At 39.5% G+C, this 14,953-nt stretch overlaps 1 protein-coding gene across 17 annotated transcripts in view; it reads left to right on the top strand.

The window, feature by feature from the left end:
- The window catches only part of ablim2 (actin binding LIM protein family, member 2), a 99,960-nt gene that overhangs the window by 39,180 nt on the left and 45,827 nt on the right, over nucleotides 1-14,953 (top strand). For all 17 annotated transcript variants that reach the window (XM_044342379.1, XM_044342386.1, XM_044342381.1 and 14 more), the window contains exon 3: nucleotides 10,611-10,794. In XM_044342379.1, the coding sequence (XP_044198314.1) occupies nucleotides 10,611-10,794 (184 nt within the window). The remainder of the gene's footprint in view (nucleotides 1-10,610; nucleotides 10,795-14,953) is intronic.

Raw genomic sequence — 14,953 nt, 5'->3', positions numbered from 1 at the left:
AGATAACTAAAGTTGCAGGCCAACACTAGTCACAGCATCTATTGGGAGTTGGTCAAGGTCATCGAGTAGGAGTCCATACACATCCATTCATATCCAAAGCCAAAGACCAACCTTTAAATGAGGTACTGGTTACAATCTCTACCCTATATATGAACAGTAGTTGTTATGGTGACAATTGAGCCAGCTACTTTTGGTAAACAAAGACAATGAGATGTGACTGAAAGCTCTGAAAACTAGCAAGTGGACCTTGGCACTTATATCAAGGTATTCTCTGAACCTATCGGCAATGGAACATTATTAATCTCTTGGGAGAATGGTGGGTGTTGTGGGATTTAACCAGGTTTTTAATTGTACCTGCTTTCATATTTGATCCAAGATATCAGATTTCAGTGTACAATATACAAGCATCAATACATTTTGAAGGCATTTAAGGTTCAAAGCAACATTATGGCCAATGAATTCCTAAAGTTCTGTGGCTGCTCAATTGAGATTTATCGGTACTGCTCACTTTCAAACAAACCAGTACCAGAATATTGTTGACAAAACAACTCAACTCAAGATCCACATACTGTCTTGTTCTGAAGCTTTCTTACATCACATGGTCTTCATCAGCAGATGGAATTTTGTCAAACTTGACTTTGAAGGCAATATTGACAAAAAGTCTTAAAAGGTCTCAGAATAATAGAAATCAATCCCTTGGACAGGTGAGCTAACCTCATCTACTGATAAAGACCATATGATACAGTTGCAAGTGTTGGAACAAGCAAGTATGTTACATTGTTTGACATTGTTTGGTCAACTAATGTGAGGAGAGGAGGACTATAATTGAGTGTATATAAACATCTATGGTCAGTCAGTAAAGACAGTGAGCATGTTTACTGTGTGTAGTGTGAAATTACAGCTTTGACTGTCTATTTCAAACAGTTGTTCTTCCCTTGAGGCTTTGACAGATTTATGGATTGCATTGTTTTTGCACAACTTCCCAGCTAGAATGCATTTCTTCCTGGAAGTGAGCTTGTTAAATACACACCGATGGCCACATGTGGAAGTCCTATTGGTCAGATCAGTGGTGTTATAATAGCAGATGGTTGTGATGTTCTCAGTAGGGTGTTGGCTATTGGACTGTCTCCTTCTTGGAAGCAGGCTGACCAGAACGGAGCCGGGGGGGGAGTGTGTGTGTTCGTCATTGGGCCAGGAGTGCTGACCTCACACACATATACATGTGTATATTGGGAAAGGGAGCATACATGCACACTTGAAGGGAGTTGAAGGACAATCTGGCATACAAGTTATATTGTGCATATGATGCATGCACCGGAGTTCTGAGTTATTTGAATGCTGATACTTTTTAAAAGTATCAGGTTTTCAACTTTTTGCCTTTACCCTATCTCCTTTCACACAATTGAGCACCTCTTTTTGGCTGGATGATGTTTTATAGAATGAAAACTCATTCTAGACAACACACTGATACTCAAATTTCTAATAAACAGGCAGCATCAGATCTACATGTATAATGTGTATGGTAGCAAACTGTATTTCCTGCACACCTGAAATTTCCAGGAAAGGATCCAACATTCAAAGGGAAGTTAAGTTTCCTAGCACTTTTTGTAGTTATGACCATCCTTACTGTTGGTAATGATTAAGTTGTATCTGCTAAATTAATTGCAGAGATCTTGGAACTCGGCAAAATTGCAGTAAAGAAGTCTGACGGGGCAAGAAACATGGCATCACACAGGCTTTAAACAAAACCTCCAAGTTAGCCGAGCTTATTCGGAAAAGAACAATGATGATGAACAGTCCCCCCCCCCTCCCTTTTTTTTACACTGATGGCTCTTTCCACCAATTGGAGAATTGTTTGTCCAGTCAGAGCTTTGTAAGTGGGATTAAGAATCACTTTCCTACATAGCTAGTTGGCTAGCTAAATCAATGAAAAATAGTGACTGAAAAATGGTGACAAGCGTGAAGGAGATTTGATGTAACTGTGCATGTTGTTACAGAGAAAAACAACTCATCATATTTTTTCTATCACTGTGAAAACAGTTAACTGTTTCTAGCAAGCACTACGGCAGCCTCTGTGTTGACAGCAAATAATGTTGGCGGGACTAATATGTCATTCACTGCTGACTGATTAAACACAACAAAATACAGCCCCTCCCAAACATAAGTCAGCTGTGATGAATATGATGTCAGGCTGAAACAATTGAGTGAAACAACATGGAAATTGAGTCTGATTATCAGGCTGCAAGTAGCTTTTTTATCTACATCTCACAGTTGCTCTGTTGTCATAGAAAAGTTTGGTTTGGTTCAACTTTGACCTGCTTTACTTATTGTGGTTGTGGGCATGTAGTTTTTTCTTCATTTTTTCTTTTACTTCCAAATAAATGGCTTTAGATAATCTAACCAAATTGCTGGTTTACAACCTGCCTGATTGTGTGACTGCTCGTGTCTTGCCCCATCTGACTTCATTGTAGTGATGCTGCAATATTCCCAGATTTCAGCAATTACTTTGGTGAGTACACTGTCATCATAACAGATAGAAATGAAGGGAAAAACTGCAAAGTTGTAATAAGTGGGAAATGTTCTTTTAGTTGTTTATCCTAGTGGAATCAACCCAGTCTGTAATGAAAATCGTAAGTCAGACTTAAACAACATAAACCCTCACAAGCTAGTCAACAGTGTATTGTGAGATAGTGTAATTTAGCCCAGTGATTTAGACAAAAGACAGACTTCCCCTGCCTATTGCCGCATTAGATGCCTGCTAGCAATTTAGGGCAGTATAGAGGAAGCCTGGACTGCAGTGGGTCTATATGACTTGTCAGAAGTATTAACCTTGGATATTTTCCCTTTCAAGCACAGTCTCATAGTTGGTAAAATCAATGGCAGTAAGCTGAAAACTGTACAGTCGAGGTCATACAATAGACTAGTAGATGACAACACTCCTCCATCCACAACCCCCATCCCACCACACACACACGCACACACACGCACGCACACACACGCACGCGTGCACATGCAGGCACACACATGGATGGCAAGTCATTGTAAAACATGAGTTGCAGTCAAGGTCGTGCATTCATAGCAGAAAAGACATAGCACATGTATATTTAACCCTGCACACACACTCACATACACTCACACACATGCACAGAGAGAGTCATTGTGAAACATGAAATAGTGTCAAGGTCACACTCATGAAAGGACACAGTGCATATTTTATATGAAGCTATATTGTGTCTGTAAATAAGGTCTCTGGGGGGGTGAGGTGTGTTGGAAAGACACATTGAACATATTTCACAATCTGTCTTTTAGACGTTCACACTAGGCAGGCCTCCTCAGATGCATCTGTGTATTTTAATTCTCCAAAGCTAGCTCAGGGCTGCTGAATTGGATTAGGTCAAATTATGTCTTACATGACATGCAAATTCAATTCCTTTGGAGGGTGCTGCATCCTGTATTTTCTTGTTCTGTGGGTGGTTGAGTAGACTACACACACACACACACACACACACACACACACAAACACATAAATGAGCATTTATGTGTTTTGGCTGGGGCTAGGTCAGTCAGTTTAAAAATTCGATACTAGAGTGATTTCAGTAGTGATGCTTTTTTAAATTGAGCAAAAGAGGCCTTAGTGTTGTTTAAATAGAAGCATATGAACAAAAACGTATTCTCAAACAGGCTAAATTTGGATTTAAAGATGCATTAAAAGTCTTTTAAAGGCCACCAGGGGGCAGAATTCTACAACAAGCTAAATGCCACGTTTAACATTTCATGACCTTGTAAAGTTAATATTAGTAACATGTTAGCAAACTTGCCTATTTCCAGTAGACACGGAGCAACATTAGCATTCATTTAAAGGGTGGGTACATTATTTTTTGATTTTTTTTATATCATTCTGTAGCTTCACATTAGTGTTCCATGTGTATTCAAATCCAAAAATTCAATTTTGGTCAAAGTACGTATGTTTTAGCATCAAAACGCATTTTCCCAAGCCCTTCTAAAAACTTTTCCCCCTAAATGTCTATACCATTGTTACGCCCTTGATTTATTTCTTTCTTATTTTTCTATTGTCTTATGTTTACATGAGTAAACCAAATGTGACATATTTTATTTAAAAACCACAACACCGAGCACCAAGTAAAAGCAGTACAAACTGTGCTCTGAGATCCTCCAGTGTGGAGGAAGCAGATTCGATAGCACATTGAATTCCTGCAAGAGCCTCTGAGTACACTCACATTATGTAAGTAGCTTCACAGCACATGACATAAGCCTTTAGATATGGAAGTAATCAGTTTCCTGTGAAGTAATCTGCTTTTTAGCCTTGAAAAATGTCGTAATCATGTTCCTACTGCAATGTAACCTTTATACCTACTTCACATTCGCAACTAAGAAGCACTAATATTTATGTTAGCACTGTTATTGTATGTAATTATGAAGAACTAGGATAGAGTTCAAAGTAGAGTCAGTGATGCTTTTTTTTTGGATTTTGGATTTTTTTTTGGACTTCTAGTTATGAAGTTACACACTCACACACACAAACACTTATTCATACACATACACCCAGGGTTCAAAAGGTCAAACCCTCTTGTGGTACATGGAAGTTTTATCTCTCTGCAGGCATGAAGCCCAGCACATTCTGTTCTCCTCAGCTGAATCTCAGGACAAAAAGACTAATTAGGTTCATCATGATCTCACTCACAGGCCCAAGTGCGAGGATAACACACACACACCCTCTGTTGTCATGGAAATGAAATTGTTACAAAACGATGAGCATAACATTCGGTTGGGTTTGGAGCAGGGTTCAAGGCTGATTCTGATACTTGTGCATTTTAATGAAATGGCTAATATAGATACTGTTTAATTTCTGTAATTTCAACATTTGCTTGATAATATTAAAAAAACAAAACAGTATTCAGTGTTGCTCTGGGAATTTTATTCTGGTCAGAGTGGAAATAAACACAGAAAAACCTGCTCACTTATTCAAAAGAGGATAAAACAGTTCTTGGCCAGCGATGCTAGGAGATGCGCTGTTCAATATCATCATAATATCATTTTCAACAACTCCACATAACATTGGTTGTGTACCAGTAGCAATTTAAGACGTCTGTTCTTTTACAGCATTCAATATTTGAGAAGACCCATGTTGCTGTTAAAGAGGAATGCTCCTGGAATACAAAATGCTGTGCTAATGTTAGCACTGATTCCACAAGACTTTGGAATCAGTTCTTGCATGTGATTTATACACCTGCTGAAGGACTGCACGTTGTTTAATTCTCTAGAAGAAGTTATGACACATTACTGTACAATGAGAACTAAAAATAAAGAATTTATTACAAGTAAAGAATTTATCACCTTTGGTTGCATTTGCTGTAGGACTAATGTTTCTGTAACAGCGTATTTAAAAGTGAACTTCAATCTTCATTTGATTAAACACAATTTACTGACTTCCTCACACGGTTCTGCTTCATTTCTTCAACCTCTCACTGTCTTTTAACACTACTCCCGAATGAATGAGGGATTAGGGAATGACAGATCGGAGAAGTGAGAATAACGAGAAAGGGATGAGAGGAAGTCGACTTTGGTGGTTTCCATTAGCGATGAAGGACAAGATAGAAAGTCTTCCTCTCACTTATACAGTGCACTCACACATTTTTTTTGTCTGCATTAGAGACTAGTTTGTAGTCCAGTAACCTTGTGCTCTGTGCAGTATATATACCATGGTGCTGCACTGCAGATGAAAACAATGATATAAAGTGATTGGGTTTACTGTAACTGTTAAAAGGATGTAATGCTTTCTGCTGGTGTTCGGCCTATACATGATGAATGGGCTTCAACTTGAGCTTCTATTGGCGCAGCTGCTGAGCTGCTTAAGTTATAATGTAGTGAGGAGAGGAGTCTGTGTGCCAACTGGCAACACAGGTATAAATATTGAAGGACTGAAAGACGAGCTGACGGGAAGCTCCACTCAGGACTCAGAGTGAGGATCTCTGTCTCCATCTCTATCCAGCTTTTTTCTGTAGCAGGACTGTTTTAAATCTTTTGGGGAAGTTCATGTCAAGTCTCAAGTCTTGCTCAGCCAATTTCAAATCAAATCTCAAGTCATTTGAGACTAGTCAAGTGTCAGGAGTGTGAGAGCATGTCTAAAGTCTCAAATCCTTCAAGACAAGTCCAAGTCACGCGTCAAGTTGTGTCTCATCGACAGTGTTTTTTTTCTATTTGACACAGAGTTCTTTAAATGCACAGGCCTCAGAGTGAATGTTCAGTTGGCGTGGCTATGCCTGCTGTGTTACTGTTTTCTTTTTTTATGTTGTGGGATTTCACCAGGTCAGAACTTTAGACTTCTTTCTTTCAAATCTCAAGTCCTTAGGCAATCAAGTAAGTAAGTCAAAGCAGTCAAGTCTCAATGAAGTCTCAAGTCCTCATTATTGTGACTTAAATCTGAGTCAAGTCCAAGTCTTACTGGGCCAGTTTGATTATAGATATGTTAAAACTTGATAAGATTCTAGTTGCGATAAACTCTCATCGAAAACGCTCTGTAAGGTTTTTACAAAGAACCTTATGTTGTTGTAGAGAATGCTTTAGACTTTATGGTTGTATTTTCCATTTAAACTGTTAAACCAGAACATGATCTTAGTGTACTTACAGTATGTTTCTCCTTCTCCTGCATCCTTCAGTCCATCCAACCAATTATCCATCCACCAGGCTTTCCACTCTGCTGGTGTTTTCTCCATCAGCCCAGGGCATTATCTCATTCTAGACACGTTGCCAGACATCTGAACCGGATGTAAGGGAGCCGGTAGCAGCCGCTGGAAAGTATTCCGTCCACTTCCTGAGAAAACATTCCTGCTCGTATTGTTGTGGTTGTTTTATTAGCATGGTGTAACCCCTGGACGGGCTTGATGAAAAAATGAAATGGTGAAAATGCTGGACAAAGGTTATCCAACATGTCGGTCAAATTTTTTACAAGGAGATAAAAGGGTGGGAAAGTTGGATTGTTATGTAACTAAAAGGAAAATGTGAAATGTGGAAGTTTCGGTTTAGTTGAAATGATTTAAGACGGATGAAAAACATCACAAAAGTTGCAAACCTGCCTTCATTTGACATTCTCTGTCACTTTTAAGTTCACTGTAATCGCTCTATGCACAGGCTTGATCCCCTACATGCATTTAGTAGTTGCGCAACATCACAGCAAGAGATTACCTCTACCACTAGAGAAATGAAAAGCTGCACTTCTACTACAACTTAGACCCAAATATCAGGATTTGACGAAAGGATTTAACAACATGGAATATGGAATATGATTAAAATGTCTCATTAGGATCAGTTCAGGTGAAGGTCAGGTTCCCATTAAACCAACATGCATCATAACTGTCCCTGTTATTCTAGATAATCTACAAACCTCACTGTTAACAATGCTTATAGGGACTATTACTGTAGTTCCATTGAAAACGTTTAACAGTGTGGTTTATGGATCATCCAGTGTAGATGCCTCAGTATGTTTCACAACTACTATGTTGTTCTATGTATCATTAAATCATGTCTAAGGCAAAAGTCTAAGGCCCATTGCTTCCCTCACTTCTCTCCAAGAATGTGTTTTGTGTGTCTTTTTCCTTTCCAGGTGATGAATCATACAAATTGGAATAACAGCGCACACTTTCAGGCAGTCTCTCCTCTAAACCATGCATAGTGTTGCACTCAGTTGAACACATGAAAAGTGATAGAAGTAGTAAGCTTGAGAGAGAAGATTAAACCCTACATGGCCAATCACTGTGTAAAGCGGGCATTACTGTCAGTTTGTCTTTTTTTGAAAATGTAAACTCCTTTGTTTCTCTGCTGGAGAAAGAGACAATCAGATCAGCACTTTGTTTGAAGCATAGTGATGTTTCTGGAGACAGTTGGACCAATTTGATCATTTTCTAATGCTGTGAGCCCCCCAAAAGGCTATTTGCATTATGGGCAAGTGAGAAAATCTGTTTTTTAATTATATACTGCAAAATAACTGTGCTTACATTTCATCATTTATTCATGTATATTTATGCTTTGCCTCACTAACTACTGAAAACCTATTTTTGTGTAATCATACCAGCTGTCAAGTCAATTTATTTATATAGCCAAACTCACAAAATTGCTTCAAAGAGCTTTAATCTAATCTGTACAGCATATGACAGCCTCTATCTTAAGATCTTTGATTCAGATAAGGAAAAACCTACCAGAAAAAGCAAATGTAAGAAACCTCAGGAAAGAGATAACCTTATTCCAGGATGAACAGAAATGCAATAATACAGTGGATACGTGTACAGAGCAGAACAAAATAATAATAATAAAATTACAGTAGGGGAAATCAGAATGACAACATGAGGGAGATAGACTGCAAACATACGTGAAGAATATGGATCCAGGAGGACGTCAAGCAACTTCTGGGTGCCATAGCTATGCTTTTTTTTTTTTTTGCTAGATCACAAAAGTGTCCCTGAAAAGGAAAGAATTACTGGGCATGGTATGATGTCTTCACTATCAACAAGTATCCATGCAGTCTCCATGTGATTTCTCCATCGCTGCCGTAGCCTTGACATGTAATTACATTTTTTAGGAGGTGCATAATAGCTCTGGTGTAGCCTTTGATGTAGCTACAAAGACTATGTTCATAGGCTCCTTTGCACCGTAATAAGAATAAATCAGGCTAAACAAAGCTGCGACCACTCCTGTTCCTGGGGTTGTGAACTGGTCTCTTACTGGTTTCAGTGGACAGAAACTTGGCCTAGGTCACGGTGCTAGTTAGATTTTTGTTGTTGAGCTGTCTGCCAGCAATGTGGACATCAGTTTATAACCAATAACCAACCTTAATGAGAGCAAGGAAACCCATAGGCACTACTGCAAGTGTGTCTAGGTGTGTCTGAGCCTATTCTCTGCAGTGTGTTGTGCATGATTTCATCCACGTTTTGTACATGTGTCACCTCTTACCTTCTCACATTCCTGCAAGCATGTATGTGTGTGTTCTGTAAAGCGTATGTTATGTGTGTGTGTGATCTCACCCACCTGCCTCAAATCTGTCTTACCTCATACCTTCACACATCCCTGCCAGATTGAGACAGTGTGTGTGTTTGTGCTAAAAGTTCACTGAGCAGTCCCGGGTTGTGACACCAACCAGTGCAAACATCTCTCATTTATCTTTCCTGGTTTTTTTTTTTCCCTAGACAGAAAGAATGGAGGGAAAAGAAAGGAAAGGCTTTTGTTTTTGCTAAAGGAGTGGAAAAATAGAGCGAGGTTTCCCCTGAGGGTGTGGCTGCTCTGTGATGTCATGCGGTTGCCATGGTTACTGTGTGTAATCATTGTGTTTTTCAAGAGGGGAGACATTTGGAGATCCTGTCATGCATTGTTAATAGGCACATTGCAGTCTTTACACACACACACACACACACAAGCTAATAACACACCCATTCTCACACTGTGATGTTATTGGCTCTTTAAGCCGACTGAAAACAACCAGATGTGTCAAACTGGCTCTGCTCACCACAATGCCTTGTCTTCATTTGACTTCTTTTCAAATGGATGTCTGTGTGTGTGTGTGTGTGTGTGTGTATGTGTGTGTGTGTGTGTGTGTGTGTGTTGCTGCTTTGTGAGATCATTATATCTTTTTTTCTGCTGAGGCTTTGTTGATAGACAGTATTGTCAAGTCATTTACATCAACACACTGCATGATAAAAAGGTAATAGGTTAAAAAGAATTGATGATATTTCACATTCACAAGATATACCTGCTTCTTAAACATAGCAATGTCAATCAAACAAACAGGATTTATGAGGAAAATAAATAATTATAAGGGCCTTTTTACGCAGTTGTACCCATAGTATACTAGCAAAACAAATGGACAAATCATAAAAAAAGAGTCAAAGGCAAGACAGAACACACCATTATGAAAGTTTATTTTAGGAGAAAAAAAGAGAGTAAAAGATAAGAAAGAATATCATCGCAACACTAAGAATCTACAGCGCTGGCGGCTCTGTGAGGCTGTAGTTTGGTACAGTTGTGCTTTGAGCTAAATGCTAATGTCGCAATGCTAACATGCTCACAATGACAATGTTAACATGTCGATGCAGATTTAGCAAGTATAACGTTCTCCATGGTAGTTTAGCATATTAGCCAAATTTGGCTATTATGACTAAAAACAGAAAAGACATTTTTAGCTATTAGTGGCACTAGAGGAAAAGTCATGGGACAGTTACTATTCATCCGACGGCAATCCATCCGATATTTGTCAAGATATTTCAGTCTGGACCAACCCACCGATTGATTACCATTGCTAGCATGGCTACAAAGAACAATTATATCATTATTGGTCAGTCATCTACATTGAGAAAAGACATAACCTAGTAAAAAGTGGATGACAAAGCTGATGCCTACCCTTGTGATGAATAAGTCACTATGCACAATGGCTTTGATTTTGTAATTAGCTTGAAGCCATTCATGTTGCAGAGGATGCATTTGCATTCTTATAGTTTTTGCTACTAAATTATTTCAGTTATCAGTTTTGTGTAATCTGTCTTTTTTTAACCTTTCCTTTCTTCTGTCCATGCTTCCCTTTCTCCTCCCTCCCTGCCTCCTCTCAGTGTGTGGATGTGAACTGGCCCAGGGAGGCTTTTTCGTGCGTCAGGGTGAATATATCTGCACTCTGGACTATCAGCGGATGTACGGGACTCGTTGCTTCAGCTGCCAGGACTTCATTGAGGGGGAGGTGGTGTCCGCCCTGGGAAAGACTTACCACCCTCGCTGCTTCGTCTGCGCCTCCTGCAAGTAAGAGACCAGGGATTTTGGGGATAGCATTTAGTTCACGTAGCCACATCTTCTGTTGTACTCTGGTGTCCAGCTCTACAACTCAAAACACTGTAAGATGTAGACTTGGGTCACATTTTTTGCACTCAAGTCATGAATTTGATGTTTTCAGACTCTTAAGGAATCAAAAAAGACTCATAGCTTAAAGAGACATTTCAGTTCCATGCAACCTGTAGTTTTGGTCATCATTCTTATCAGTAATAATATCATTGCACTGATCTAGTTCATTGCTAAAAACTGGGAACATGGCATAGTAAAAAGAAATCAGACAGGTCAAGAAACACTATTTTTAAACAAACCCCTAGGCTTGTCATCACCCAAGTTGTCCGTTGGAAACATTCTGGCTCAATTTTGACCCACTGTACTTCCCATAGTTGCGTGCACACAGTTTCCAGTGCAAGGAGGGATTATTATATACATTATGGGTGATGATGATGATGAATGCTTCAGGTTTAATCAAAGGCAGCGGAGAACATAGATGTTTTTAACCTGAATTTAAAGGTAATCAAATTTTGGGCAGGTCTTTCTGATGCATCTGACAATTTTTGTGACTTTCGTGACAATCATGCCCACTTCATGCAGTGATCAGTCAGGTGTGCAGAGGTTAGAAAGTAGGCAGGACTTGAACCTCCTTCTCAAATTCATGTTTTTCATTTTTTACACAACTGCTTCCGTCACCTTTTGTGTGCACAACCAAGTGCGGAACTACAAATGTCTGTAGGTGAGACCGTCCAAAAGTATGTACCATAATCCCCATTTGTATGTTTCATCACTTCCTGCCCCTCTCTCTACGACGGCCTGACTTCGAGTGTGGCCATTCAGAACAGTTATAAACGCTTTTTACTTTAGGTGTGGTTGCACGACACTTTATATGAGCTACTTTGGTTCAAGCATACCCCGGCCTTAACTAAATGCTGCTTCTTAATCTTTAGTGAGCTCTCTGGGAACAGTTAGTGGACCTCTAACCGATGAACTGAGAGGCTGAGGGGGTTCATTTAATTTAAAGACAGTCCGAGATGTATTTTGGTTGAGATTTATAGACAAGCAGTCTTAAGCTCTTTTTTATGACACATTGGAAGCTAATGCTGAGACCTAAGAATTATTATGTGTTCAGTTTTTTTTTTTGTATTTGTTTTCTGGGTTTGCTAGTAGCAGCATTCTGAGTGCACTGAATGCCACCTACCTTAGCATCCACTTCTAGGGTTTTAGCTTTTAGCCACATTTGTTAATAACACCCAAAGATGACTTGTAGGTAACCAAAACATGGGGAGGGGTACATGCACATACACATTTCTACATTTGAGTTCCTCTGATGTATGCCTGTTTTGCATCTATCATTAAGTGAACCTTTAACCTAAACCTCATTAGCTCAGAGCACTCCTTTTCCACAATGTTCCGTGTCTCTGTGGGTTCTTACAGATCTAAAAGTGTCTTAAATAATTATGAAGGTCATACAAGGTCTTAACCACGTTTACATGCTACATTAGGAAGTGAATAGGCTAACTATGATGCAAAACGGATATGTCTGCATCAGCTGGTGGCCTGACCCCTCCTTGTACTTCCCGTGACTAAAAGAGCTCAAAATCAAGATACAAAAGCATCTTTTCAGATGGAGATATGGCACACGCAATGTGTTATTTCACACACATCATCAACAGCAGGACTCCTCTGGTGGACTGTAGGTGTCATTTACAAGTACATAAAACTATAACATAGATGTATAAATATAGGCACACACATGAAGACACGTGTCATCCTCACCTGTTTCCAGCCATGTGCATGCTCTTACTGACTGTGCAATGTGTGTGTATGACCAGTGTTGTTTCTCAGGCCTAGAAAGGTAATGGGAGCCTCTCTCTGGCAGGCATGTTAAGTGTGTGGTCAGACAGTGCGGCCACTTAGCCCATTCCCACAGCTAGTGTTAAGTATCTTCTGAACTGGGGGTGGGTTTTTCTATGTGCGTGTGTGTTATCATGCTATCATACCTTGGTGATCCCTCCGCTGAATCAGAGATCAGAATGTTCCAGTGTGGCATTTGAGGTTTGTAATGTGATCATGAAACTCCTGTGCTCCTCTTATAACAAATATCACTTTTGTGGTAGCAAAACACACAGGCTTATTGTGAGGAATATAAAAATAGGTTGAGAGAGCTTGAGGGAGACATCCAGCTCAGCTGCGTGTGTGTGTGTGTGTGTGTGTGACGGTCACAGCACTGTATTGATCTTCAGTAATTCATCAAGAGTAATCTAGCTGTGTTTTCACTCACTGTCTGGGCTTTGTTGTGTGTTTATGTCTGTCTGTCTGTCTGCATTTGTATATGTTTGCTACCACACAATTCACCTGCAAGTTCTATACATGTTTTAATTTGCAATATATCACTGCATACAATTTATGTTAAACCACTGAGAAAGGATCAGATGACTCATTAATCAACACTGTCAAACTTGGCTATCATCACAGAATGCATCAATTTATAGTCATGTTTCCTGATTTTTAGTTCTTTTTTTCTTTACATTTAAGCCATTTTCATTAATAACAACAGCAAATTTGATTTCTTTTGGACTCTTTTACAGCACATTGCACAATCATAGGCGTGACTCACATTTCTTACGAAGTTATTATACCAACATAAAAAACTTCATTGGTATTGCACTAACAGAGGTCTTCAAATATTTAACAAAACAGAAGAACCAAAACCAAAGGAATGCTGATCAGTAGAAACATATGTAAGAAAAATTAATAAAACAATAGGTTAAACAAAAGAAAATAGTTACTGAATTGACTGTGGTAAACAAGTATATAAGTTAAACATAATAAAATAGGCAGGGGCAGTGCTGCAGCCACCCCCTCCCCCTGCTTCTGTATTTGTACAGATTACAACAAGAAGCTATACAAGTGAATCTTTAAACCAGAAAGACTCGTTATGCCAACCCTGAAAAAAAAGCCCAGAACTTGACTGTTTATGCATGAATAACCAGTAATCTCTGCCTCTCCCAGTTTGCCTGGATGTATTTCTCCTCAGTAGCTGGCTGTCATAGTGTGACAGCAGCTCTAATATCACATTTCCGAGCTGTAGGAAGCAGCACGTGGCAGCCAGTCAGAGCCCTGCTTTGCCAAGGAATAGTTATTCCGTCTGTACTTGACTCAGTGACAGCAGCTGCATTTGAGCAGCATGTACCAACAGCCAGGAGATATAAACATGGTTACACTGTGTTTATATTGACTCTAACATTATAATGTCATTTGTCTCTGAAGGGACTTTGGCTGGTGAATAAATTTACAATTACTCAATAGCTTGATCTAATCATTTCCTTGCAGCAGCATCCATGTCTGAATGTTGAATCCAGTGTCAGTGTGCCTTAAGCTGCACTTCTTCAATTGCCCACGAAATGCTGCCTGGAAGTAAACAAACTCTGTCTGGAAATAAAAGTTATTACATTTGTGTCACAACAAGATCAGCTCATTTATATAACATTTAATGTGTAACCAGGTGAAGACTTGGTCACACCCGAACATTACACCTAAATCTGAATACTGAACATCTAATTTCCAAAACCATAGGCGGTGATCTGCTACTATTACAGCCTCCACTCTTCTGGGAAGGTTTTTCAAGAGCATTTGGAACATGGCTGCAGGGATTTGGTGCCATGCACAAGAATTAGTTTGGTGACTCTTCTTGGGTGATGAGGCCTGGCTGGCAGTCAATGTTCCAGTTTATCTCAACAGTGTTGCATGGGGTTGAGGTCAGGGCTCTGTACAGGCCAGTCAAGTTCTTCCACACCAAACTGGGAGAAACATTTCTTTATGGACCTGACTTTGTGCATGGTGGTATCATCATGTTGCATCATGAGGCACCATTGAAGCACACTATTTATCAGGCAGATCACAATATGTGCAGGTTGAAGAGCTTAAATCAATATCTCTAAATGTGGCCGAGGGTACACCACAGGGTTCAGTATTGGAGCCCCTTATTTTTCCTGTCACAGTCTTGGAATGGCAAATTTCCACTTTTATGCTGATGACACAGTTATTTACTGTTCTGCACCATCTCAGAAAGAAACTTTGGGTAATTTATTGTCTGCTTTAATGTTTTACAACGATGACCTTGATCCTGTCACTC

This window comes from Thunnus albacares, chromosome 22 (assembly GCF_914725855.1).
Source record: "Thunnus albacares chromosome 22, fThuAlb1.1, whole genome shotgun sequence".
NCBI lineage: Eukaryota > Metazoa > Chordata > Actinopteri > Scombriformes > Scombridae > Thunnus > Thunnus albacares.
Note: the sequence above shows the minus strand (reverse complement) of the source record. Positions and strands in the feature narration are given on the sequence as shown.